Source organism: Mytilus californianus, unplaced genomic scaffold (assembly GCF_021869535.1).
Source record: "Mytilus californianus isolate M0D057914Y unplaced genomic scaffold, xbMytCali1.0.p SCAF_8, whole genome shotgun sequence".
Taxonomy (NCBI): domain Eukaryota; kingdom Metazoa; phylum Mollusca; class Bivalvia; order Mytilida; family Mytilidae; genus Mytilus; species Mytilus californianus.
The window spans coordinates 10,979,402-11,004,855 of record NW_026262734.1 but is presented as its reverse complement, the minus strand read 5'-3'; the positions used below and the strand labels follow the sequence as shown (position 1 = coordinate 11,004,855).

General features: G+C 31.8%; 1 protein-coding gene across 1 annotated transcript in view; it reads left to right on the top strand.

The window, feature by feature from the left end:
- The window catches only part of LOC127711453 (fibrillin-1-like), a gene marked incomplete at its 5' end in the record, with an annotated part of 283,783 nt that overhangs the window by 93,358 nt on the left and 164,971 nt on the right, over positions 1 to 25,454 (top strand). Inside the window, 15 exons of the mRNA XM_052217522.1 lie at positions 5,224 to 5,331; positions 5,944 to 6,051; positions 7,369 to 7,476; positions 7,796 to 7,903; positions 8,807 to 8,914; positions 9,596 to 9,703; positions 10,352 to 10,459; positions 11,077 to 11,184; positions 14,775 to 14,882; positions 15,349 to 15,456; positions 16,309 to 16,416; positions 17,137 to 17,244; positions 17,895 to 18,002; positions 24,166 to 24,273; positions 25,167 to 25,274. Coding sequence (XP_052073482.1) covers positions 5,224 to 5,331; positions 5,944 to 6,051; positions 7,369 to 7,476; positions 7,796 to 7,903; positions 8,807 to 8,914; positions 9,596 to 9,703; positions 10,352 to 10,459; positions 11,077 to 11,184; positions 14,775 to 14,882; positions 15,349 to 15,456; positions 16,309 to 16,416; positions 17,137 to 17,244; positions 17,895 to 18,002; positions 24,166 to 24,273; positions 25,167 to 25,274 — 1,620 coding nt within the window. The remainder of the gene's footprint in view (positions 1 to 5,223; positions 5,332 to 5,943; positions 6,052 to 7,368; positions 7,477 to 7,795; positions 7,904 to 8,806; positions 8,915 to 9,595; positions 9,704 to 10,351; positions 10,460 to 11,076; positions 11,185 to 14,774; positions 14,883 to 15,348; positions 15,457 to 16,308; positions 16,417 to 17,136; positions 17,245 to 17,894; positions 18,003 to 24,165; positions 24,274 to 25,166; positions 25,275 to 25,454) is intronic.

The window sequence follows — 25,454 nt, the reverse complement described above, 5'->3', positions numbered from 1 at the left end:
TCATCTTCAATCTCGTCGAAGGGTGACAGACCTGAGATGAGATGTGGCCGACAAATATCTTCGAGTTTGAAAGATCATTGATAATCTGTTTATCGCTGTTTTGCCTATGACTCGTTGATGTTTACATTGACAACGTCACGTGCGCCCTTAGTTTCTGACGATAATTTTCTATCCCAGGCGATTAGCGTGATATGAAAATTTATCACAAAAATAGCAATTTCTATGCTGTAATGTTATACTACTATTTCAGGTAAGGGTGAAGGTTGGCGCCTGTTGAAACGTTAAAACCCGCTGCATTTGTTTGCGCTTGTCCTAAGTCAGAAACTTGTTTCAGTGGTTGTCGTTTGTTGATGTGATTCTTAAGTGTTTCTCATTTCTCGTTTTATAGATTAGACCGTTGGTTTTATATATAATGGTTTACTTTTTTACACATTGTGACATGGATGGAGAGTTGTCTCATTGGCACTTATACCATATCTTCTTTTTTCTATAAACCACTATACATGTCTTAAAAGAGAGGCGAAAGATGCCAAAGGGACATTCAAACTCATAATTCGAAAATATACTGACAACGCCATGGCCAAAAAAGAGAAGGACAAACAGACAAACAAGAGTACACAAAACACAACATCGAGAAATAAAAACTGAGCAACACGAACCCCACCAAAAAATGGGGGTGATCTTAGGTGCTCCGGAATAGTAAACAGATCCTGCTCCACATGTTGCACCCGTCGTTGCTCATGTTAGTACAAACCCGGTAATAAGTCTAAATCGGTAGTTCACATTCGGGGTAAAAGGGACGGGATTGTATTTACGACATTTGGAACATATCCGTTATCATCAGTGAAACGGATATTTCATAACGGTCGACCAACTCGTTATGGCGTCCATAAAAATTTACGAAGCTTTTTCCTGCTTTGAAGATGTTATTATAGCAGATATTATAAAGAAAAAAAGAGTTCCTATTATCGGCACGTCAAATTAATCGTGTACGTCGTACATGTAAAACCTGTTTATCTGAAATCATGTTACGGTTTAAGATTAAATGGAACTACATGTAATAAATTGTTGGAGCAGGTGATTGCCACAAAAAGACCACGCGAAAGAATTTATATTGCTGCAAACTAATATATAAACATGTTGGGTGTGCTAAATTTATTTGTCCTCTTATTTTTATAAATCCCGAGAACCTCGATATATCTGTACCTTAGTACCAGTTTACAAATTTTAAATCAATTTCACAGTTGATCCTTGTGATGGGTTTCCTTGTGATAATGAAGGAACAAAAACTGTATCGGGAGCAACATGTCAGTGTACATGTAGAAGTGGCTTCTCTGGATCATCATGTGAAGGTATTTCTGTTCTTTCATGTGTATGTTTCTGTTGCTCATAGTTGCTACTATTTCATTTTGTTAAATACAATTGATTACAGATGCCTTCAGTCAGTATAACAAATCAAACAGTTCAGTATAAATTGACGATGTATATGTATAAAGTACAATTACAGGGACATACAATCCGTTCATAGTAATTAGTCTTACATTGATATTAGCAAATTGATATAATTTGATTGTCTTAGGTAATAAACATTAAAACTGTATATTTTTTTTAAAGTCAGATACCAGTGTTACTAGTTCTAGCAATGCAACCAATTCCAACGGAGAGAAAATAAATACAGATGTAGTGAAAATATGAAATAAAAAGGTTGATAACATGGTTTACACAAGAGGGTTTCAAACAAAAAAAACGATATCAAAAACGCCTTTTCGAGTTCTTGCGATTCCCTCTGTTTATGCATGTTCCCTCTTATTGGATTGACGGGATCTTAACATCTGTAAACTACATTCGTATTAACTTAATTCCAATTCACATGGTGTAATATTTATGATACATAAAGCAAAATATCATTCTATGAATTATATTGATCTGAAAAAAATGAAATTCAAAGAATTATTTTAGTAAATGGAGAGGTTGATTTGATTTTTTTTATGTTATCTGCAGTTACCCCTTGTAGTAACCAGCCTTGTTTTCACGATGGTAGTTGTTCTATCTCAGGACACAGCTTCAGTTGCAATTGTTTAAAGGGATATTAGGGTAAACTATGTGAAGGTAATTTAATCATAATATATCTGAAGAAGAAATTGCATTATTTGAGATCACGGTTCCGTCTATAAAAATTTTTACGCGACATTTTTAGAAGTGATTTTGTTAGCTAATAGTGATTTTTTTGTGAAGAAAAAAAAAGACAGTTCATATTAAAATGAATATATAAAACCGCCAATTGCAGGTTCATCATACGTTATTCCGGTAAGTATGACACCTAAATGGAGAATCTGATGAATTTAGATAGCTGTTTGAAAGCAATTTTAATAATGCAAAAATATTTCAGAGAATGTATGGTCTATTTTTCCTGAGCGGGTTCTATTGCCAATAGAAAGACAGTATCAATATCAAGTCATTTAATAATGAATATTCATTATGATACCCAAACCTACGAATACATCATAATAAGTTATGTTCTACTTTGTTGTAAAATTGTTATTGTGAAATAAAATAAATCTATATTAAGATATGAAAACTACTACATACTACACTTGTATTGTTTGTCCATCTTGCTTCAGTAACACCATGTAGCAGTAGCCCTTGTGTGAATTCTGGATCATGCTTATATGTCAATGGCAGCTATGTATGCATTTGTCCTAAAGGATACTCTGGCAAATTATGTGAAGGTACACATTACTGATCATTATTGTCCCTTTATACAGTAGCATTGACATAGGAGACACTATCTTTCCAAATTTTGTTTGATATAAATCATATTACCTTAAATAATTACGCTTTCTTTGTCAATATATTTCACATCTAAAAATGAAGCATGAACATGGATGTTCTTAAATTAAAACATAAAGAAGTGTGGTATGATCGCCAATGAGACAACTATCCACCAAATGTCAAATGAAGTGGATGTAAGCAAGTATAGGCAACCGTAAGGTCTTCAATAATGAGAAATCCCATACCGTATAGTCGGCTATATATTGAAGTGTGTTAATTTCTGTCAGATCAACATGTAATTAAACGGCATTTGTATATATATTGCAAGGTTGGTTTTTTTTTATTCAGGAAGATACAATTAAATTTCATCAAATATCTATGGTTATGTATATGACAAATATGCTTTGTAAGTTTTTAAATGTACCAGTTCACATGGTGACAATAATAAAGTTAGTGGTATCAACTTGCTGTTTTTAATTTGCCCTTGTAAAGTCAAGGTTAACTGTAATGGCCCCGAGACTTGAAGAGTCGAGGGTCAACACAATTGATCGAGTATCCATTCCAGGACTTATACAGAAAAAACCAGTTCATAACAATTCTTTTAAATGATATTTTGTTGTTCTATTAAAATAAAAAACTTACTTTAATCAGGTACAAGTCTATAAGAAAGCATCGACGAAAGTTTAGCAAATCGCAACAGAAAGTTGACACAAATTTAACCTTTTCGTATTACAAAAGCAGCAATTTATAATTCAAACTCTACCTTTGATCTGGTCTAAAAGGTAAAGTTACAAAAAAAAATATAGTGATAAGAATAGTATTTCAGATGAGGTTGAGCATCCTGTTCTATATCTAAATAAATTTCACAGTTGATCCTTGTGACGGGTTTCCCTGTGGAAATGGAGGAACAAAAACAGTGTCAAGAATAGCCTGTCAGTGTACATGTAGAAGTGGATTCTCTGGATCATCATGTGAAAGTATGTTTGTTTCCTTGTGTGGATGTTTATGATGCTACCATTTTATTTTCGTGATATTTTATTGTTACAAAAAATGCCTCTTACCAGTACTAAAATATCAAACGTTATCTACAACGATCGGCGATTTATGTATTCACCTCAGCATACAGAAAATGATTTTATAGTTATAAGAGTTCCTTTCATATTCGAACATTAAACAGTCATTGGGGATCATTATTGAGCAAATTGGACATAATGTAGTATGCCATTAAAACGGTATATTTGTTTAGTTATTTTCCCGTGAAGCAATTCAACAAATTTGTCCGAAATGAAAATAAATGCATATGTTAAAAAAAACTGGATACGGTTTTTTTTTCAAAATAGGTTAATATCAGTCGATTTACGCGATTCGTACATTGGGGATCAGCCGCGCGTTTCATCTACAAAAGACTCTTCGGTGACCCACGAATTAAAGAAACATTAAAAGACCAAATTAGATGAGACATTGAAAAGCATACTACTTTCGCCTTTATTCATACCAGAGTGTTATTGCTTTTATCTTAGTACAAAATGTATCAAGTAGCAGAACGATATACACCGATGTATTCGATGAAATATAACTGATATATTGATCAAAATTTGATTCTAGAAATCATATAAACAATATTTTAAAAAGGTCCCCTTATTTTAGCAACAAGGGAGACTGACATTTATTTTTAAAGTTGTTTGCAGCAACACCTTGCACCAGCCAACCTTGTTTATATGATGGTAGTTGTGTTATATCAGGAAACAGCTTTAGATGTAATTGTTCAAAGGGATTTTCGGGCAACACATGTGAAGGTAAGTTTAACGAAATATATATGAAAATGATCTCATAACTGGAAAAAGTAAAATAACAAAAATACCGAACTCCATGTAAAATTGTAACGGAAAGTCTATTATCAAATGGCAAAATCAAAAGCTCAAACACATCAAACGAATGGAAAACAACTGTCATATTCCTGACTTTGTACAGGCATTTCCTTGTGATTTCATCTATGTAACTGTTTTAGACTTTCTTCAGAAGCGATATAATAAACTAGAGATGAAATTTGTATTCTGGTAAAGGATAAATTGACGACAGTTCTACTGTAAAACTAATGTTTAGTCACATTTGCATTTACTTATTGCCGGTAGTCCTATATTTAAACGAAGTATACGTCGGATTAATATTTTACGTAGTGTAGAAGAAGAAATAAAGTATAAAAATTCAATTCAAAGAATGTACAATAATTTAACTGTATGCATGCAGGTTACATTTTCAATTTGAACACAGTCTCATTATCACAACGATACATTATGAATTTTCCCATACTTTCCTATGCAATGGACTAATGATTATAAATAATGTTGTATTTGCCAGATGCATACCTCTGATAGATAAAGTAAATGTATATAAAAATATAAAATTTACTATTTTAAAATTTAAATGACTAATTTTTCAATTTTGCTCTAGTGACACCATGCAGCAGTAGTCCTTGTGTAAATTCTGGATCATGCTTAAATGTTAATGGCAGCTATTTATGTGTTTGTTCAATTGGATATTCTGGCAAATTATGTGAAGGTAAAAATTAAAGATCATTCTATCACTTTGTCTACTAAATCAATAATAAAACACAATATTTGTCAAGGTTTGATTTGATTTAAATCATATTGATGAAACAATTTTTAATAGATTATTGCAATTTCTATGTAGATAACGTTTTTGGTCAGAGTAAATTCAAAAACCGGAAGTTTTATGCAAGGAGATATTTTGTTGAAGATGAAACAAAATAATAAATTATTTAGTTTTGTATTACACAGACAAGTGAAGATGGCTTTTCAATGTGCTAATACACATTATAACAAAACAACTGAACACCTGTCGTATCTGAAATTTTTGTCGACACATAGCCTTCAAATCTTTGCTTTTTATCAATGATACAAAACACATAAGCATCAATTTACAATTTCACAAATTGTCCTGATCTTATATTTCACCAAATTTGCACTCCGTGTGGAAAAGACCCTTTCAAAAAGAGAGGGGAAAAAACGATCTCCGCGACTACATTTTTTGTGTGGAGTCTTGTATCTAAGTTTATTTTTAGAATTAAAACATTAAAACAGTTCATATACCGATGGGAGTATTATTTCAAAGGGAATTGTGTACTCTTTGATATCTGAAATAATTTTACAGTTGATCCGTGTGACGGCTTTCCTTGTGATAATGGAGGAACAAAAACTGTATTAGGAACAACCTGTCAGTGTACATGTAGAAGTGGTTACTCTGGATCATCATGTGAAGGTATTTCTGTTTTTTATGTGGGCGGTTCTGTTACTCTTATCGTTTCATTTTCGTTGTTTGCAATTGTTCTTAAAATGACTTAAATCAGTATAACTTATCAAACTTTTATTTATAAATGGTCAATGTACATATTTTCAGGGACATACAATCGATTCATAGTACTTAGTCTTACTTTAACGTTATTAAATTAACGAGTTAATCGAAATGTAAATTGATCTTATTTAAATTGGACATTATCTAAGGTAATAAAACAATAAAACTGTTTTGTTTTTTTTTCTTTAGTCCGATACCAATTTTACTAGTTAAAGCAATGCAACCAATTCAAACGGAGAGAAAATAAATGTAAATGTACTGAAAATATGTAATAAAAACGTTGATGACAAGGTAAACACAAGAGAGTTGCTCATCTTTTTCTCAAGTTTTAAACAAAAAACGTTATAAAAATCTCCTTGTGGAGTTCTTGCGATTCTCTAAGTTTATGTATTTTTACTCTTATTCGATTGACGAGATTTAAATATTGGCAAATTACATTCGTATTGATTTAATTCCAATTTACATGATGTAATCTTAATGATACATAGAACAACATTTTATTCAATGAATAATAATAAAAAAAAACAAAGGATGTGGGGTATTCATTCATAACAAAGCATAGTAAATGCACAGCAAAAAAAGGCACAAAAAGCAAAGAAACTTTGCTTTTTTGCTGTTCTTCATCTCAAAGTCATAGTGAGGTCTTTAACACGGAAACGGAAAATTCTCACAAGTTACTGCAAGTTTAAGACGGCCCTCTAGCACCGGTTTGAGTGGAATTCTTAGCAAAATGATTCGGATAGACTGTGTAAGATGTAACACCATCAAATCGGGCCCGGTCAAAAAGAACATACTGGAAAGTAGTACATATTTTAGTAGTACAAAATTGAACCTACGCATAGGTGTAAATATCAAATTATGTAGAGTATATTTTAGTAATTAAAATATCAAAAGAAAGGTGAAGTACTTATGATCCTTGTAGAACACATATTGACTGACAATTTCTTAGATATGAAGTACCTGGTTTGGTGTATCAAAACTTCTGGTAAATTGTACGGTCTGATGTCTAAATAACGGTATATTGATCCCGCCCCCATAAAATGTTTTAAATTGAAAAAATTAACGTGGTTAGAAATGAGGGCCTATCATAGGTGGTATGCATCTTATTACAATTTCAGTACACAAACTGGTCTCATATGGATGTATCAATCTGAATAAAATGATACTCTAAGAATTATTTAAGTAACAGGAGAGCTTGGTTTGATCTTTTTATTTTATCTGCAGTTACACCTTGTAGTAACCAGCCTTGTTTTCACGATGGAAGTTGTTCTATCTCAGGACACCGCTTTAGTTGCAATTGTTCACAGGGATATTCTGGTAAACTATGTGAAGGTAAGATAATCGTACTATATCCGAAGAAGAAATGGCATTATTTGAGAACACGGTTTCATCAATATAAATGTTTACGATATTTTCAGAACCGAAAAGAAAAGACAGTTCATATTAAAAACAAAATATAAAATCGCCCATTACAGGTGCGGAATACGTGATTCTGGTAGGTATGAAACGTAATGCACTCACTATGATACCCAAACCTACGAACAAATCATAATAAGTTATGTTTTACTTTGCTGTAAAATAGTTATTATAAATAGAATAAATCTATATGTGAAAACTACTACATTTAGACTGTTTTTTCATCTTGCTTCAGTGACACCATGTAGCATTAGTCCGTGTGTAAATTCTGGATCATGCTTAAATGTTAATGGCAGCTACCTATGTGTTTGTCCTAAAGGATACTCTGGCAAATTATGTGAAGGTACAAATTACTGATAATTATTGTCACTTTATACATTAGAATTAGCATAGGAGAAAATATCTTCCCAAATTTTGTTAAAAATATTGTTTTGATATAAATCATATAAGATAATCGCATTTCTCTGTCAATAAAGTTCTGATCACAGTTAAAAGTGTAGCATTAGCACGGATGTTCTTGAATGTAATAATAAAGAGATGTGGTATGATTGCCAATGAGACAACTATCCACCAACGTTCTAATGAAGTGGATGTAAGTAACTATAGACAAATATACGACCTTCAACAATGAAAAAAATCTATACCGTATAGTCGGCTATAAATTGAACTTTGTTATTTTCTGTCAGATCAATATGTAATTAAACGGCATTTGAATATATTCCAAGGAAGGTACAATTCAAATATCATCAAACATATATAGTTTTGTATAAGACAAATACGCTTAATTAGTTTTTAAATGTACCAGTTCACATGGTGACAATACTAAAGTAAGAGTTATTAACTTGCTGTTTTTAATTTGTCTATGTAAATTCAAGGTTAACTGTAATGGCCTCGAGATTTGAAGAGTCGACGGTCAACACAATTGATCAAGTATCCATTCCAGGACTTATACAGAAAATCCTATTCAAAACAATTATATTAAAGGATTTTTTGTTATTCTATTAAAATAAGAAACTTACTTTGATCAGGTACAAGTCTACAAGAAAGCATCGACGGAATGGAAGCAAATCACACCAGAACGTTGACACAAACTAAACCGTTTCGTATTACAAAAGCAGCAATTTATAATTTCAAACTCTACCTTTGATCGGGTCTAAAATTTAAAGTTACAATAAAAAATATAGTAAAAAGAATATTATTTCACCTGAGGTACGCACCCTGTTGTATATTTAAATAAATTTCACAGTTGATCCATGTGAAGGTTTCCCCTGTGAAAATGGAGGAACAAAAACAGTGTCAAGAACAGCCTGTCAGTGTACATGTAGAAGTGGCTTCTCTGGATCAACATGTGAATGTATGTTTTTCATTGTGTGGACGATTTTGATGCTACCATTTTATTTTCGTGATATATTATTGTTAAACAAATACCTCTTACCAGTATCTACAACGTTCGGCGATTTATGTATTCAACTCAGCATCCAGAAAATCGTTTTATAGTTATCAGATTCACTTTCATATTAGAACATTAAACAGTCAATGGAGATCATTATTGAGCAATTCTGACATAAGGTAGTATGCCAATAAAACGGTATATTTGTTAAAGTAGTTTTCCCGTGAAGTAATGCAGAACAGCAATTAAAGCGCTGTTTCTTTGCTTTTTGTGTGTTTCCTTTTTGCTGTGCATGTACTTATTTTGTGTCATGGATGTACACCCCTTATCCTTTGTTTTCTATTATATGTTAGAAAAAAACTCACCGGAGTCCCCACGAATTAAAGAAACATTAAAATAACAAATAAATTAAAACGTTGAAAAGCATATTACTTTTCCCTTCATTTATAGCAGAGGGTTATTGTTTCTTTTCTTTAGTATCAAGTAGCAGAACGATATACAACAATGTATAAAATGAAATATAAATGATATATTGAACAAAATTTGATTCTTGAAATCATATAAACAATACTTTAAAAAGTTCTTGCGAAAGGAATTATTTAAGCAAAAATGGAGGCTGACATTTATTTTTAAAGTTGTTTGCAGTAACACCTTGCACTAGCCAACCTTGTTTATATGATGGTAGTTGTGCTATATCAGGAAGTAACTATAGCTGTAATTGCTTAAAGGGATTTTCGGGCCACTCATGTGAAGGTAAGTTTAACGAAATATATATGAAAATGAAACTCATGACTGGAATAAGTAAATTACAAAAAAACCGACCTCTAAGGAAAATTAGTCCCATATCAAATGGCAAAATCAAAAGCTCAAACACATCAAACGAATGGAAAACAACTGCCATATTCCTGACTTTGTACAGGCATTTCCTTATGAATTCATCTACGTTACTGTTGAAGACTTTCTTCAGAAGCGATGTAATAAACTAGAGGTGAAATTTGTATTCTGGTAAAGGAAAAAATTGACGACAATTCGTCTGTAAAACCAATGTTTAGTCACATTTGCATTTACTTATTGCGGGTAGTCCTATATTTAAACGAAGTATACGTCGGATTAATATTCTACGTAGTGTAGAAGAAGAAATAGAGTATAAAAATTCAATTCAAAGAATGTATAATAATTTTACTGTATGCATGCAGGTTACATTTTCAATTTGAACACAGTCTCATTATCACAACGATACATTATGAATTTTCCCATACTTTCCTATGCAATGGACTAATGATTATAAATAATGTTGTATTTGCCGGATGCATACCTCTGATAGATAAAGTAAATGTATATAAAAATATAAAATATTACTATTTTAAAATTTAAATGACTAATTTTTCAATTTTGCTCTAGTGACACCATGCAGCAGTAGTCCTTGTGTAAATTCTGGATCATGCTTAAATGTAAATGGCAGCTATTTATGTGTTTGTTCAATTGGATATTCTGGCAAATTATGTGAAGGTAAAAATTAAAGATCATTCTATCACTTTGTTTACTAAATCAATAATAAAACACAATATTTGTCAAGGTTTGTTTTGATTTAGACCATTGATGAAAAAAATTTTAAACGATTATTGCAATTTCTATGTAGATAACGTTCTGGTCAGAGTAAATTCAAAAACCGGAAGTTTTATGCAAGGAGTTATTTTGTTGAAGATGAAACAAAATAATAAATTATTTAGTTTTGTATTACACAGACAAGTAAAGATGGCTTTTCAATGTGCTAATACACATGATAACAATACAACTGAACACCTGTCGTATCTGAAATTTTTGTCGACACATAGCCTTCAAATCTTCGCTTTTTATCAATGATACAAAACACATAAGCATCAATTTACAATTTCAACGTTTTTCTTCGTCCTGATCTTATATTTCACCAAATCTGCATCCCGTGTGAAAAGACCCTTTCAAAGAAGAAAGGGGGGAAAAACGATCACCTCGACTACATTGTTTTGTATGGAATCTTGTATCTAAGTTTATTTTTAGAATTAAAACATTAAAACAGTTCATATAACGATGGGAATATTATTTCACATGGAATTGTGCATTCTTTGATATCTGAAATAATTTTACAGTTGATCCGTGTGACGGCTTTCCTTGTGATAATGGGGGAACAAAAACTGTATTAGGAACAACCTGTCAGTGTACATGTAGAAGTGGTTACTCTGGATCATCATGTGAAGGTATTTCTGTTTTTTATGTGGGCGGTTCTGTTGCTCTTATCGTTTCATTTTCGTTGTTTGCAATTGTTCTTAAAATGACTTAAATCAGTATAACTTATCAAACTTTTATTTATAAATGGTCGATGTATATCTTTTCAGAGACATATAATCGATTCATAGTACGAAGTCTTACTTTAATATGAATTGATCTCATTTGAATTGGACATTATCTAAGGTTATAAAACATTCAAACTTTATATTTTTTTCTTTAGTCAGGTACCGATTTTACTAGTTAAAGCAATGCAACCAATTTCAACGGAGAGAAAATAAATGTAAACGTAGTGAAATATGAAATAAAAACGTTGACAACACGGTTAACACAAGAGAGTTGTTTATTTTTTTCTCAAGTTTTAAACAACAAACGTTATAAAAATCTCCTTGTGGAGTTCGTGTGATTCTCTAAGTTTATGTTTGTTACCTCTTATTCAATTGACGAGATTTAAACATCGGTAAACTACATTCATATTAATTAATACCAATTACATGATGTAATATTAATGATACATGGAACAACATTATATTATTCCATGAATATATAACAGAAAAACAAATGATGTGGTGTATTCTATCTTGACGAAAAGTACATGCACAGCAAAGAACACACAAAAAGCAAAGCACAGCGTTTATTGCTGTTCTTCATCTCAAAGTCACAGTGAGGCCTTCAACACGGAACCAGAAAAACTCTCAACTGACTACAAGTTTAAGACGGCCCTTAGCACCGGTTTGAGTGGAATTCTTTGCAAAATGATTCGGATAGACTTTGTTAGATGTAACACCACCAAATCGGGCCCGGTCAAAAAAGAACATACTGGAAAGTAGTACATATTTAAAACAAAATTGTTCCTACGCATAGGTGTAAATATCAAATTATGTAGAATATATTTCAGTAATTAAGATATCAAATGAAAGGTGAAGTATTTATGATCCTAGTAGAACACATATTGACCGATAATTTTGTAAAATACAATAATGAACGAATTAGTTCTAAGTAAAGGCAACAGTAGTATACCGCTGTTCAAAAGTCATCAATCGATTGAGAGAAAAACAAACCCGAGTTACAAACTAAAACCGAGGGAAACACATCAAATATAAGAGGAAAACAACGGATTAACAGAAACACTGAAGTGCAACAAAAAACAAACGCCAACATACATAGAAACGAACTATTTGATAACAACTGCCATATCCCTGACTTGGTGCAGGGCATTTTAAAAAAACAAATGGTTTGTTGAACCTGGTTTTATGGCTAGCCAAACCTCCCGCTTATATGGCAATGTTAAAAAAAATCGCTAAAATGACAACACTACGTGACAGAAATACAGCACAAACAAAAGCAAGAAAACTCAGCACAGAGAAACGCACAAATAAATTATATAATAGTCGTTACAACATTTAAACCGCAGAATAACAACGAACATTTTCCATTAACAACAGCACAGGACATCACAAGCAGTGACGTATTTTTGTAACGAAGATATAATCTTGAAATTCATACAATTATTTTCACAATACTAGTCCAAACAATTATCATGACTATGACGGTATTGAAAAGCTGTTTTAAATAAATGCTGTGACGACTTCATAATAATTTGGACTAACACAATACTTTATCCATGGTAAAATGGAAATTCACTCAACTATACTGACAAATAAGACATATGTGAAATGCACCGAAAATACAGATTTCAAACAACAAACGATAAGACATAACACAATATCCAATTGAAACCACAACAGAAACATCATAAATAAATACATGAATGTTGGATGTATAAATACCGAGACACGTCGTATAGCAATGCAATTTCACACTCGGCAAAATAGTCATATTTGGGAATAGGTCACGTTCGGTACTTTAGAAGACAGACGACATAGATGTTAAACCACAATCTAAGACGTGGTAAAAATATCGTATAGATCAACCAATTCGTGATGGTGTCCATAAAATTTACGGAGTGTCATTTTTAATCTTTCCTCATCATAACTCTGTTGGAGCAGTGCCTGCGTAAGGAGCACTCCTGCATATGAAGTCCGTAAAGTGTGAACATGCACGAGCATAACGTATCAATTGAGATATGTAAACACCATACGACGGAGCAGAGGGTATGTTACTGCTGAGAAATGGAAAATTGATAATTGGGAAGTTGAAATCATCCCGTTTGTCATAGATTTTAGTATGACGTCGTCCATCTAAGTACCGAACGTGACCTATTCCCGAATAGAACTGTTATACCGAGTGTGAATTTGCATTGCTATACGACGTGTCTCAGTATTGTGTACATCCAACATTCATGTATTTATTTTTGATGTTTCTGTTATGGTTTCGGTTGGATAATGTGTTATGTCTTATCGTTGTAGTCCAAATAATTATAAAATTGCCTTTCAATACCATCATTGTCATAAAAGTTGTTTGGACGAATATTGTGAAAATAATTGTATAAAGTTTGAGATTGCATGTTAATTACTGTTTGTGATATTCTGTGGTGTCTGTCGCTGATGGAATATGTTCGTTGTTATTCTTCGGTTTGCATGTTGTGTCGACTATTTTATTATTTGTTTGTGCGTTTCTCTGTGATGAATGTTCTTGTGTGTGTTTGTGTTGTATTTCTGTCACGTAGTGTTGTCATTTTAGCGCAATTAGTTAACATTGTCATAAAGCGGGAGGTTTGGCTAGCCATTAAAGCAGGTTCAACCCACGATTTTTTCTTAAAATGTCTTGTACCAACTCAAGAATATGGCAGTTGTTATCAAGTAGTTCGTTTCTATGTATGTTGGCGTTTGTTTTTGTTGCGCTTCGGTGTTCCTGTTGTTCCTTTGTTTTCCTCTTATGGATAATGTGTTTCCCTCGGTTTTAGTTTGTGGCCCGGATTTGTTTTCTCTCACCGGTATACTACTGTTGCCTTTTTTAATATTGAGGAAAAGATCACGATATGAAGCAGTCCTTCTAGTAACAGTAGTATCCTTAATTTCAAGTTCACTGGGATTTATGAGATGCAAGTACTGACTAAAATATGGGTAATTCAGTGATAGGGCATCATCAATATATCTGAAAGTAAAACCAAAGAATTTTGCAAGCTGTTTTTTTGAATGAATTCTGCTTCATACGAGTACAAAAACAAGTCGGCCAGAAGGGATGCATAATTAGTACCCATTGGAATACCAATTTTCTGTTGAAATATAAATCCTCCAAACACAACAAATATATTGTCGATTAAAAAGTCCAGCATTTTGAATATCATCTTCGTCTTCTAAAATTGAGGGTATATGTTGCTTCTTTCTCAGATATGAAGTACCTGGTTTGGATTATCTAAAGTTCTGTTAACCTGTACGGGTCCAAATAACGGTATATTGATCCGGCCTCAATAAAATGTTTAGAAGTGAAAAATTTAGCGTAGTTAGGAATGAGGGCCAATTAAAGATGGTGTGCGTCTTATTAAAATTTTAGTACACAAACTGGTCTTACAATGATATATCAATCTGAAAAATATGATACTTAAAGAATTATTTAAGTAAGAGGAGAGCTTGGTTTGATCTTTTTGATTTATCTGCAGTAACACCTTGTAGTAACCAGCCTTGTTTTCACGATGGTAGTTGTTCTATCTCAGGACACAGCTTCAGTTGCAATTGTTCAAAGGGATATTCGGGTAAACTATGTGAAGGTAAGATAATCATAATCTATCTGAAGAAGAAATGGCATTATTTGAGAACACAATTTCATCAATATAAATGTTTACGATTTTTCTTAGAACCGAAAGGGAAAGATAGTTCATATTAAAAACAGAATATTAAATAGCCCATTACAGGTGCAAAATACGTTATTCCGGTAAGTATGAAACGTAAATGAAGTATATGAGGATTTTTAAATAGCTGTTTGAAACCAATTTGAACAGTGCAAAGAATGTATGGTATTTTTTTCTGAGCGGGTTCTATTGCCAATAGGAGGACAATATCAATATCAAGTCATTTAATACTGAATGTTTATTATGATACCCAAACCTACAAACAAATCATAATAATTCATGTTTTGCTCTGCTGTTAAATTGTTATTATAAATAAAATAAATTTATATAAAAATGTGAAAACTCCTACATAATACATTTCGACTGTTTTTCGATCTTGCTTCAGTGACACCATGTAGCAGTAGTCTGTGTGTAAATTCTGGATCATGCTTAAATGTTAATGGCAGCTATCTATGTGCTTGTCCTAAAGGATACTCTGGCAAATTATGTGAAGGTATAAATTACTGATAATTATTGTCACTTTATACAATAGAATTAGCATAGGAGACAACATCTTCCCAATTTTTGTTTGATATAAATCATATTATCTTATATTTAGATTATCAATATAGTTCTGATCACAGTTAAAAATGTAGCATTAGCACGGATATTCTTGAATACATGTATAACAATAAAGAAAAGTGGTATGATTGCCAATGAGACAACTATTCACCACAGTCCAAATGAAGTGGATGTAAGCAACCAGAGGCTACCATACGACCTTCAACAATGAAAAAATTCCGTACCGTATAGTCGGCTATATTTTTTGTTAATTTCTGTCAGATCAATATGATATAACGGCATTTGTATATACTGCAAGGAAGATACAATTTAGATATCATCAAATATCTCTAGCTTTGTATAAGACAAATACGCTTAATTAGTTTTTAAATGTACCAATTCACATGGTGACAATACTAAAGTAAGTGTTATTCACTTGCTGTTTTTAATTTGCCATTTTAAATTCAAGGTTAGCTGTATTTGTCTCGAGACTTAAAGAGTCAAGGGTCAACACAATTGATCGAGTATCCATTTCAGGATTCATACAGAACAAAACAAGTTCATAAAAATTCTATACTTACTTTAATCAGGTACAAGTCTACAAGAAAGCATCCACGGAATGGAATCAAATCACACCAGAACGCGGACACAAACTAAATCTTTTCGTATAACAAAAGCAGCAATTTATAATTTCAAACTCTACTTTGATCTGGTCTAAACTTAAAGGTTACAATAAAAAAATATAGTGATAAGATATTTCACATGAGGTTGAACACCCTCTTATATATCTAAATAATTTTCACAGTTGATCCGTGTGAAGGTTTCCCCTGTAAAAATGGAGGAACAAAAACAGTGTCAAGAACAGCCTGTCAGTGTACATGTAGAAGGGGCTCCTCTGGACCATCATGTGAAAGTTTGTTTTTCAATGTGATGACTTTTTGATGATACCATTTTATTTTCGTGATATATTTTTTAGCAGTATGACATAACAAACCGCTATCTACAACGATCGGCGATTCATGTATTCAACTCAGCATCCAGAAAATCATTTTATAGTTATCAGACTTACTTTCATATTAGAACATTAAACCGTCAATGAAGATGATTATTGAGTAAATTTGAAATAATGTAGTAATGTAGCAGAACGGTATATTTGTTTTAGTAATGAAAAATAATTCAAGGGAAAATTGCAAAAAATTCCTACGAATTGGAAATAAATGCATATGTAAGAAAAAGAAATAACTGAATACGTGGGTTTTTTCAAGATTGGGTAATATCATTTGATTTACGCGATTTGTGCATTGGGGATTATAATTGATAACGTCATACGTGCGTTTCATCTACAAAAGACCAATCGGTGACACACTAATTAAAGAAACATTAAAACACCAAATAAAATACGACTTTGAAGAACATACTACTTTCGCTTTAATTCATACCAGAGTGTTATTGTTTCTTTTCTTCCGTATCAAGCCGTAGAACGATATAAACCAATGTATACGATGAAATGTAAATGATATATTGAACATATTTGATTCTTGAAATCATATAAGCAATATTTTAAAAAGTTCTTGCTGAAGAAATTATTTAAGTAACAAGGGAGGCTGACATTTATTTTTAAAGTTCTTTGCAGTAACACCTTGCACCAGCCAACCTTGTTTATATGATGGTAGTTGTGCTATATCAGGAAACAGCTATAGATGTAATTGCTCAAAGGGATTTTCCGGCAACTCATGTGAAGGTCAGTTTAACGAAACATATATGAAAATGAAACTTATGACTGGAAAAAGTAAAATAACAAAAATATCGTCCTTCAGGAAAATTCAAAACGGAAAGTCCCTTAACAAATGGCAAAATCAAAAGCTCAAACACATCAAACGAATTGAAAACAACTGTCATATTCCTAGCTTGGTACAGGCATTTCCTTATGACTTCATATATGTTACTGCTTTAGACTTTCCTCAGAAGCACTATAATAAACTGGACATGAAATTTGCATTCTGACAAAGGATAAATTGACGACAGTTCTTCTGTAAAACCAATGTTCAGTCACATTTGCATTTACTTAATGTCGGTAGTCCTATATGTAAACGGTGAAAACGTCGGATTTATATTTTACGTAGTGGAGAAGAAAAAATAAACTATAAAAATTCAATTCAAAGAATGTACCATTATGTTTGCATGCATGTTACATTTTCAATTTGGTGACGGTATCATTATCACAATGACACATTATAAATTTGCAGATACTTTCCCATGCAATGGACTAATGGTTATGAATAATGTTATATTTGCCCGATACATACCTCTGATGGATACAGTAAATCTATATAAAAATATACAATTTACTATTTTAAAATCTAAATGACTAATTTATCAATCTTGCTCTAGTGACACCATGCAGCAGCAGTCCTTGTGTAAATTCTGGATCATGCTTAAATGTTAATGGCAGCTATTTATGTGTTTGTTCAATTGGATATTCTGGCAAATTATGTGAAGGTACAAACTAATGATCAATACTATCACTTTATGTATAAAATTAATAATAAAAAACAATATTTTTCAAGGTTTGGTTTGATTTAAATCATATTGATGAAACAATTTTTAAAAGATTATTGCAATTTCTGTGTAGATAAAGTACCTGTCAGATTAAATTCAAAATCCGGAAGTTTTATGCCAGGAATTATTTGGTTGAAGACGAAACAAAATAATAAACTATTTAGTTTTATATTAGACAGACCAGTTAAATGGATTTTCAATGCGCTTATACACAGGGTAACAACACAACTGAACACCTGTCGTATCTCAAACGTATTGTCGACTCATAGCCTTCAAATCTTTGTTTTTTATCAATGATACTAAACACATAAGTATCAATTTTCAATTTCAACGTTTTTCTTTATTCTGATCTTATATTTAACCAAAAAAATGCATCCCATGTAGAAATGACCCCATAAAAAAGAAAAAAAAAACGATCTCCGCGACTACATATTTTATGTGGAAACTTGTAACTAAGTTATTTTTTAAATTTAAGTACCTGTCTTTTTAAAAATCATGCAGGGGGTGATTCATGACATGTCACAGAAGTAATTTTTTTGGCCCTATAGCATTAGAACTTTGGAAGATAAGTAAAATTCTGTCTTTATTTTCCATGTATATTGCCCGTTGCCATGGAAACCATCAAAACAACATTTTGCCTGAATATGTGAAAAAAGACCCTTTTGAAAATTTAAAATAAGGGAATTTAAAGTCCCATGGAAATTAAGTTAATCAATAAAAACAATTAGGGTTTTTACATTGTTAATAAACAAAACCCCAAACTATTCAAAAAAGTTAAAATTTTGAATTTACCAAATAGTTTGTTTCCAAAGCAACCATTTAAAAATGTTTTAAAATTCGAAAATGAAAAATTTCAAAAACTCCTAAATTTTAAATCTGTTTATCTCCCAAGAACAACAATACCATGACATTTCATTGACAAATTTTGAAAGACAACATTCTATATATTCATAGAATAAAAAGAAAGTCGTGTGTTTTTTTTTCTTTAAAAAAAATAATTTTAGTCAAAAATTGTCAATTGTCACCAAAATTAATAATGCCAAACAGATGAATAATCAAACATTTTGAACTTAAAAAGCTAAATCATTCCATTTATATGTGCATTTCTGACACAAATTTAGTAATTATAAATGAGAATATATTATTGATAGAGATATGTTGGTAGAGAATGAAACTTTTCTCTCTGGGCATGGTGCCCCCCCCTTTTTTTGAAAAAAAAATCATTTTTTTCAAAATTATAAAATTTATCAAAAATTAAAAGAAAGATGGTATTAAATTCTGAACATTTTGAGCATTGAAGCATGAAATTTCTTCAAAGAGTTAGGGCAATGATAGAACCTCCTTCCCCATTTTTAGATATTAGATTTTTTTCAGAAATGGGGAATGTGTCAAAGAGACAACAATCCAACCAAACAACAGAAAACAGCCGAAAGGCTGATAACTGAATAAAGGATTACTGCTTCCCTAAATACATGAAATACACTTTTGTGCAAATTGAAATTTTTAGATGCTATTTCATAGTCTTGAAATAAGCCTCTGTCCAAGTTTTATTTCAGTCTATATAAAAAAAACTTAGTCTCAGACTGTCTTTAAATTTTAACTCTAAACAAGAGGCTCTCAAGAGCCTGAATCGATCACCTGTAATTTTTTGGTTAAATCTTTCATCAATGATTATTTATGCTTTTCAATATATATCAATGAGTGGCTTAAAAATTCCATTTAAATGTTGTATCTGTCATATTTTCTTCAAAAGCAGAAAAATGCATTTTACCCCTATGTTCCATTTTAGCCAAAGTGGCTATGTTTCTAGAATTACAAGGAAATAAAATACAAAATTTATACTAAATACTCCCAAGTTTGGCTGAAATTGATTCAGCAGTTTCAGGAGAAGATTTTTTAAAGTAAGCAAACTAGATGAACAAATTGTGAAAAATTCTTTAAAGGGCAATAACTCCTTAAGGGGTCAATTGACAATTTTGGTCATTCAACTTATTTGAAGAGCTTACTTTGCTGAACTTTTTTGCTGTTTGCCGTTTATCAATGTCATTAATAATATTCAAGATAATAACCAAAAACTGCAAAATTTCCTTATAATTACCAATTTAGTGGCAGCAACCCAACAATGGGTTGTTAGATTCATCTGAAAATTTTAGGGCTGATAGAACTTGACCTAATGAACATGTTTATATACATCAGATTTCCTCTAAATGCTTTAGTTTTTGAGATATAAGCCAAAAACTGAATTTTACCCCTATGTTCTATTTTTAGCCATGGCAGCCATGTTTTTTGACAAAATAGAAAATAAAACACAAACTTTATTCTAGATATCCTAAGGATCATTCAGCTCAAGTTTGGCTGGAATTGGTTCAGTGGATTCAGAGGAGATGTTTGAAATAGTTTTAAAACACCGGACGGACGACGACGGACGCCAAGTGATGGAATGGTGAACTAAAAAACTACGTCCGTTCTATCAGAAATATACTGAAAATGAAAAATAAACAACTTGTACCCTCGAGAGCGCTAACAAGGCCATTTTCCATAAATTTAATATTTTTAAGGGTAATAACTCTTAAAAAAAGTCGATTGGCCACCAATATATAACTTGTTTGAGATGTTGCATATATTAACCTAAAGTATTAGTTTCGGAAAAATCTGACAAGATTTGTACATGTGAGAGCGCTGCAAGGACTGGGCAGACAGACAGACACACGGACAGCCAGATGGACACAAGGACGGACGGCAATCAAAATTTTAAGCAGACCATGTTTAAGCTTAAAATTTTAAGTTCTAATATATTTTGGCAAAAAAGACTATTTTTAAAATATCAAAAATAAAAAAAAACAAAAAATCGGTCTTTAATCTTAAATCAGTGGTTTTGATAAGAAAATAACACTCTGTAAAAATTAGACCAATGAAACAGTTATTAAGTTTGGTACAGTGTTCCAATTTCATTATATATGGAAAATTTAATACATTGCCTTGTATCGTTTCTTTTGTTGACTAGTATACTATTGCGCAGAGTCAGATTATGTACACATAATGGCTGTTACTATTTACCTCCCATGAAATTCGACATGTATCGAATCCTTTATGCAAACACTTATTTGTCACTATATCGATTTAACTGTGTCAAAATTGAAATTGAAGAAGAACTACACAACCGTTCTTTCTATTCTAATATATAATGAATCTAACTTATGCAAAAGAGCTTGAAATAAATGCGGAATATGTCCATTGGACACAGATGATGCTCCCGCTTGCATATCATAAAAGTTATAAACAGACATAACAGAAGAACGGTAAAAGTGACACTTACCAAATGTGTACTTTTTACAAGTTTTGTGGTCATAAGAATCGTGTAAAAGTTTCATAACATTTGGTTGAGGCAAACTAAAGAAAGAAAAAAGAAACGAAAAATTCAGCAACTTTTTCCCTTTGTAAAGAGGCATGGCTCTAGAACAGTAAAAGTGACACCACCAAAATTCAAACTTGATCTGTATTTGGTGGTTTTAAGCATTGTGTATAATTTAAATAACATTTGGTAAAGACAAACTAAAGTTAGGGAACGGAAACGAAAAAAAAACAGCAATACTTCTTTTTTGTAAAAGGGCATAACTCTAGAACGGTTAAAGTGACACCACCAAAATTCAAACTTGGTCTGTGTTTGTGGTAATAAGCAATATGATTAAGTTTCATAACATTTGGTTGAGGCAAACTAAAGTTAGAGAACAGAAACCAAATTTGGGACGTACAATGGTAAACCGTAATGCCCCCTCCGCCACGGCAGGGGTATACAAATGTGTAAATATAACAATTGATAAAATTGAGCAAAATTCCATGAATGATCTTTGCACATGGTGGTCCTAAGGTTTTGAGAATCGAAACAGTATATACTAGTTAGGACCAGCAAATTTTCCTTAAGGCCCACAAGCAGAATATGTTTTGAGAACTATAAAGATGCGATAACTCTCCCTTATACAAATAATAATTCAATTAGGTTATTTAAAAAAAAATTGATAGATAAGCTGTCCTTTTCCATCATATACCATACAAACATTGACAAAGTCTTGCACAGTTTAAGATAGATCGTTGGTATATATTTCCTCAGAACGCGTAGAATTTGTATGCCCCCACCGTAGCAAAGGTGGCATTAAGTTGTACCCTTGTTCGTAAGTACGTCCGTTCTAGAGTTATACACCTTTACAAATGGAAAAATTGCTGACTTTTTTGTTTCCGTTCTCTAACTTAAGTTAGCCACAACCAAATGTTTTGAAACTTATACACAATGCTTATTACCTAAAAATACAGATCTAGTTTGAATTTTATTGGTGTCACTTTGATAACTATTTACACCACTGGGTCGATGACACTGATGGTGGACGTTTCTTCCCCGATGGTATCACCAGCCCAGTAGTCAGCACTTCGGTGTTGACATGAATATCAATTATATGGTCATTTTTATAAATTTCCTGCTAAAAACTTTGAATATTTCGAAAAATTAAGGATTTTCTTATCCCAGGAATAGATTACCTTAGCCGTATTTGGCACAATTTTTTGGAATTTTGGGTCCTCAATGCTCTTCAACTTTGTACTTGGCTTTATAACTATTTTGATCTGAGCGTCACTGATGATTCTTATGTAGACGAAACGCGGGTCTGGCGTATTAAATTATAATCCTGGTACCTTTGAAAACTATTGTACTGTTAATGAGTTATGCTCCTTTAAAAATGGAAAAATTGCCGAATTTCGTCTGTCTGACATAGTTCATCTTACCCTGACCTCATTTTCTTAGAACATTGATAATGTTAAGTTAATATGATACTTGTATTAAAATCTTTATATAACAGAGTTCCAAAAGTAATTCATTGATAAATAAAACCAACCAGACATTTCAGGGTGTGCATTCTTGTTTAGCAGATCTTAGTCTAGGGCAAATTTTTTTTTTAATTGTTCATTAAGATTTGTTTTACAGACAATCATGTTATGCTCATTGTTGAAGGCTTTACGATGACCTGTGGTTGTTCATTTCTATGTCATTTGGTCTCTTGCGGAGAGTTGTCTCATTGGCAATAACAACACATCCTCTTATTTTTATACACAGACTTAAATGTTTTTGGAGTTCAATATTATTCTTTTTCACTAACAGCATCAATCCCAGGCACTACATGCTTAAATTCTTAAAATGATTAGTTCACAAGTAAACACAATAAGATTCCACATTTTTTTCAACAAATTTTATAATTTTGAAAAAAAAAAATGTTTTCCAAAAAAAAAGGGGGGGTGCACCATATCCAGAGCGATGAGTTTTCGTTTTGTACAAGTATATCTTCATTAATCATATAATCTAGTTTAAAATTAACAAATGTGTGTCAGAAATGCACATATAAATGGAATAGTTTAGCTTTTTAAGTTCAAAATGTTTGATTATTCATCTGTTTGGTAATCTGAATTTTGGTGAAAATTGACAATTTTTGACTAAAATTATTTTTTTAAAGAAAAAAAAAAACCACGACTTTCTTTTTTTACTTTATGAATATATAGAATGTTGTCTTTCAAAATTTGTCACTGACATGTAATTGTATTGTTGGTCTTGGGAGATAAACAGATTTAAAATTTAGGAGTTTTTGAAATTTTTTATTTTCGAATTTTAACACATTTTTAAATGGTTGCTATGGAAACGAACTATGTAGTAAATTCAAAATTTTAACGTTCTTGTATAGTTTATGGTTTTGTTTGTCAATAATGTAAATATACTTATTGTTTGTATTGATTAACTTTTTTTCAATGGTTCTTTAAAATCCTTTATATTTCAATTTTCAAAGGCTACTTTTGTACGTATTTTGGCAAAATTTTGTAAGGATGGTTTCCATGGCAACCAAGGTTCAAAAGAAAAAAAATTATATATGAAACTTATTTTCATACCATACCTTCTTCATAAAAAAAATATAAAGACATTTGAAGAGGGGTCATGAATCGCCCACCAACAGGAACCTGCATGATTCTTACAAAGACAGGTACTTAACCATTAAACAGTTCATATACCGATGGTAATATTATTTCACATGGAATTGTGCATTCTTTGATATTTGAAATAATTTTACAGTTGATCCGTGTGACGGCTTTCCTTGTGATAATGGAGGAACAAAAACTGTATTAGGATCAACCTGCCAGTGTACATGTAGAAGTGGTTTCTCTGGATCATCATGTGAAGGTATTTCTGGTTTTCATGTGGACGGTACTGTTGCTCATACCGTTTCATTGTTGTTGTATGCAATTGTTTTTCAAATGACTTTAATCGGTATAACATATCAAACTATTATTTATAAATGGGACATACAATCGATTCATAGTACTAAGTCTTATTTTAACATTAGTAAATTAACAAGTTAATCGAAATGTAAATTGATCTTATTTGAATTGGACATTATTTAAGGTAATCAAATATTAAAACTATATAGTTCTTCTTTAGTCAGATGCTCATTATACTAGTTAAAGCAATGCTACCAATTCAAATGGAGAAAAAATAAATGTAAATGTAGTGAAAATATGTAATAAAAACGTTGATGACATGGTTGACACAAGAGAGTTGCTAATCATTTGTTTAAAAAAAAACTCATTTAGGAGTTCGTGCGATTCTCTAAGTTTATGTATGTTTACTCTTATTCAATTGACGAGATTTAAACATCGGTAAACTACATTTGCATTGATTTAATTCCAATTAACATGATGTAATATTAATGATACATGGAACAACATTATATTATTCTATGAACTATAACAGAAACACAAAGGATGTGGGGTATTCTACCTTGACGAAAAGTCAGTACATTCACAGCAAAAACAAACAAACAAACAACAAAACACAAAAAGCAAAGGAACATCACGAAACCAGAAAAAACTCAAGTCACTGCAAGTTTGAGACTGTCCTTAGCACCGGTTTTAGTGGAAATATTTGCAAAAATGATTCCGATGTCTAAAAAACGGTACATTGATCCCGCCCCCATAAAATGTTTAAAAGTGAAAAAATCTGAATAAAATGATACCCAAAGAATTATGTAAGTAACAGTAGAGCGTGGTTTGATTTTTTTTTAATTTTATCTGCAGTTACACCTTGTAGTAATCAGCCTTGTTTTCACGATGGTAGTTGTTCTATCTCAGGACACAGCTTCAGTTGCAGTTGTTCAGAGGGATATTCGGGTAAACTATGTGAAGGTAAGATAATCGTACTATATCTGAAGAAGAAATGTTATTATTTGGGAACACGGTTTCATCCATATAAATAAAGCCAACAGTAGTATACCGCTATTCAATAGTCATAAATGTTTACGATATTTGTTAGAACCGAAAAGGGAAAGACAGTTCATATTAAAACGATAATATTAAATTGCCCAT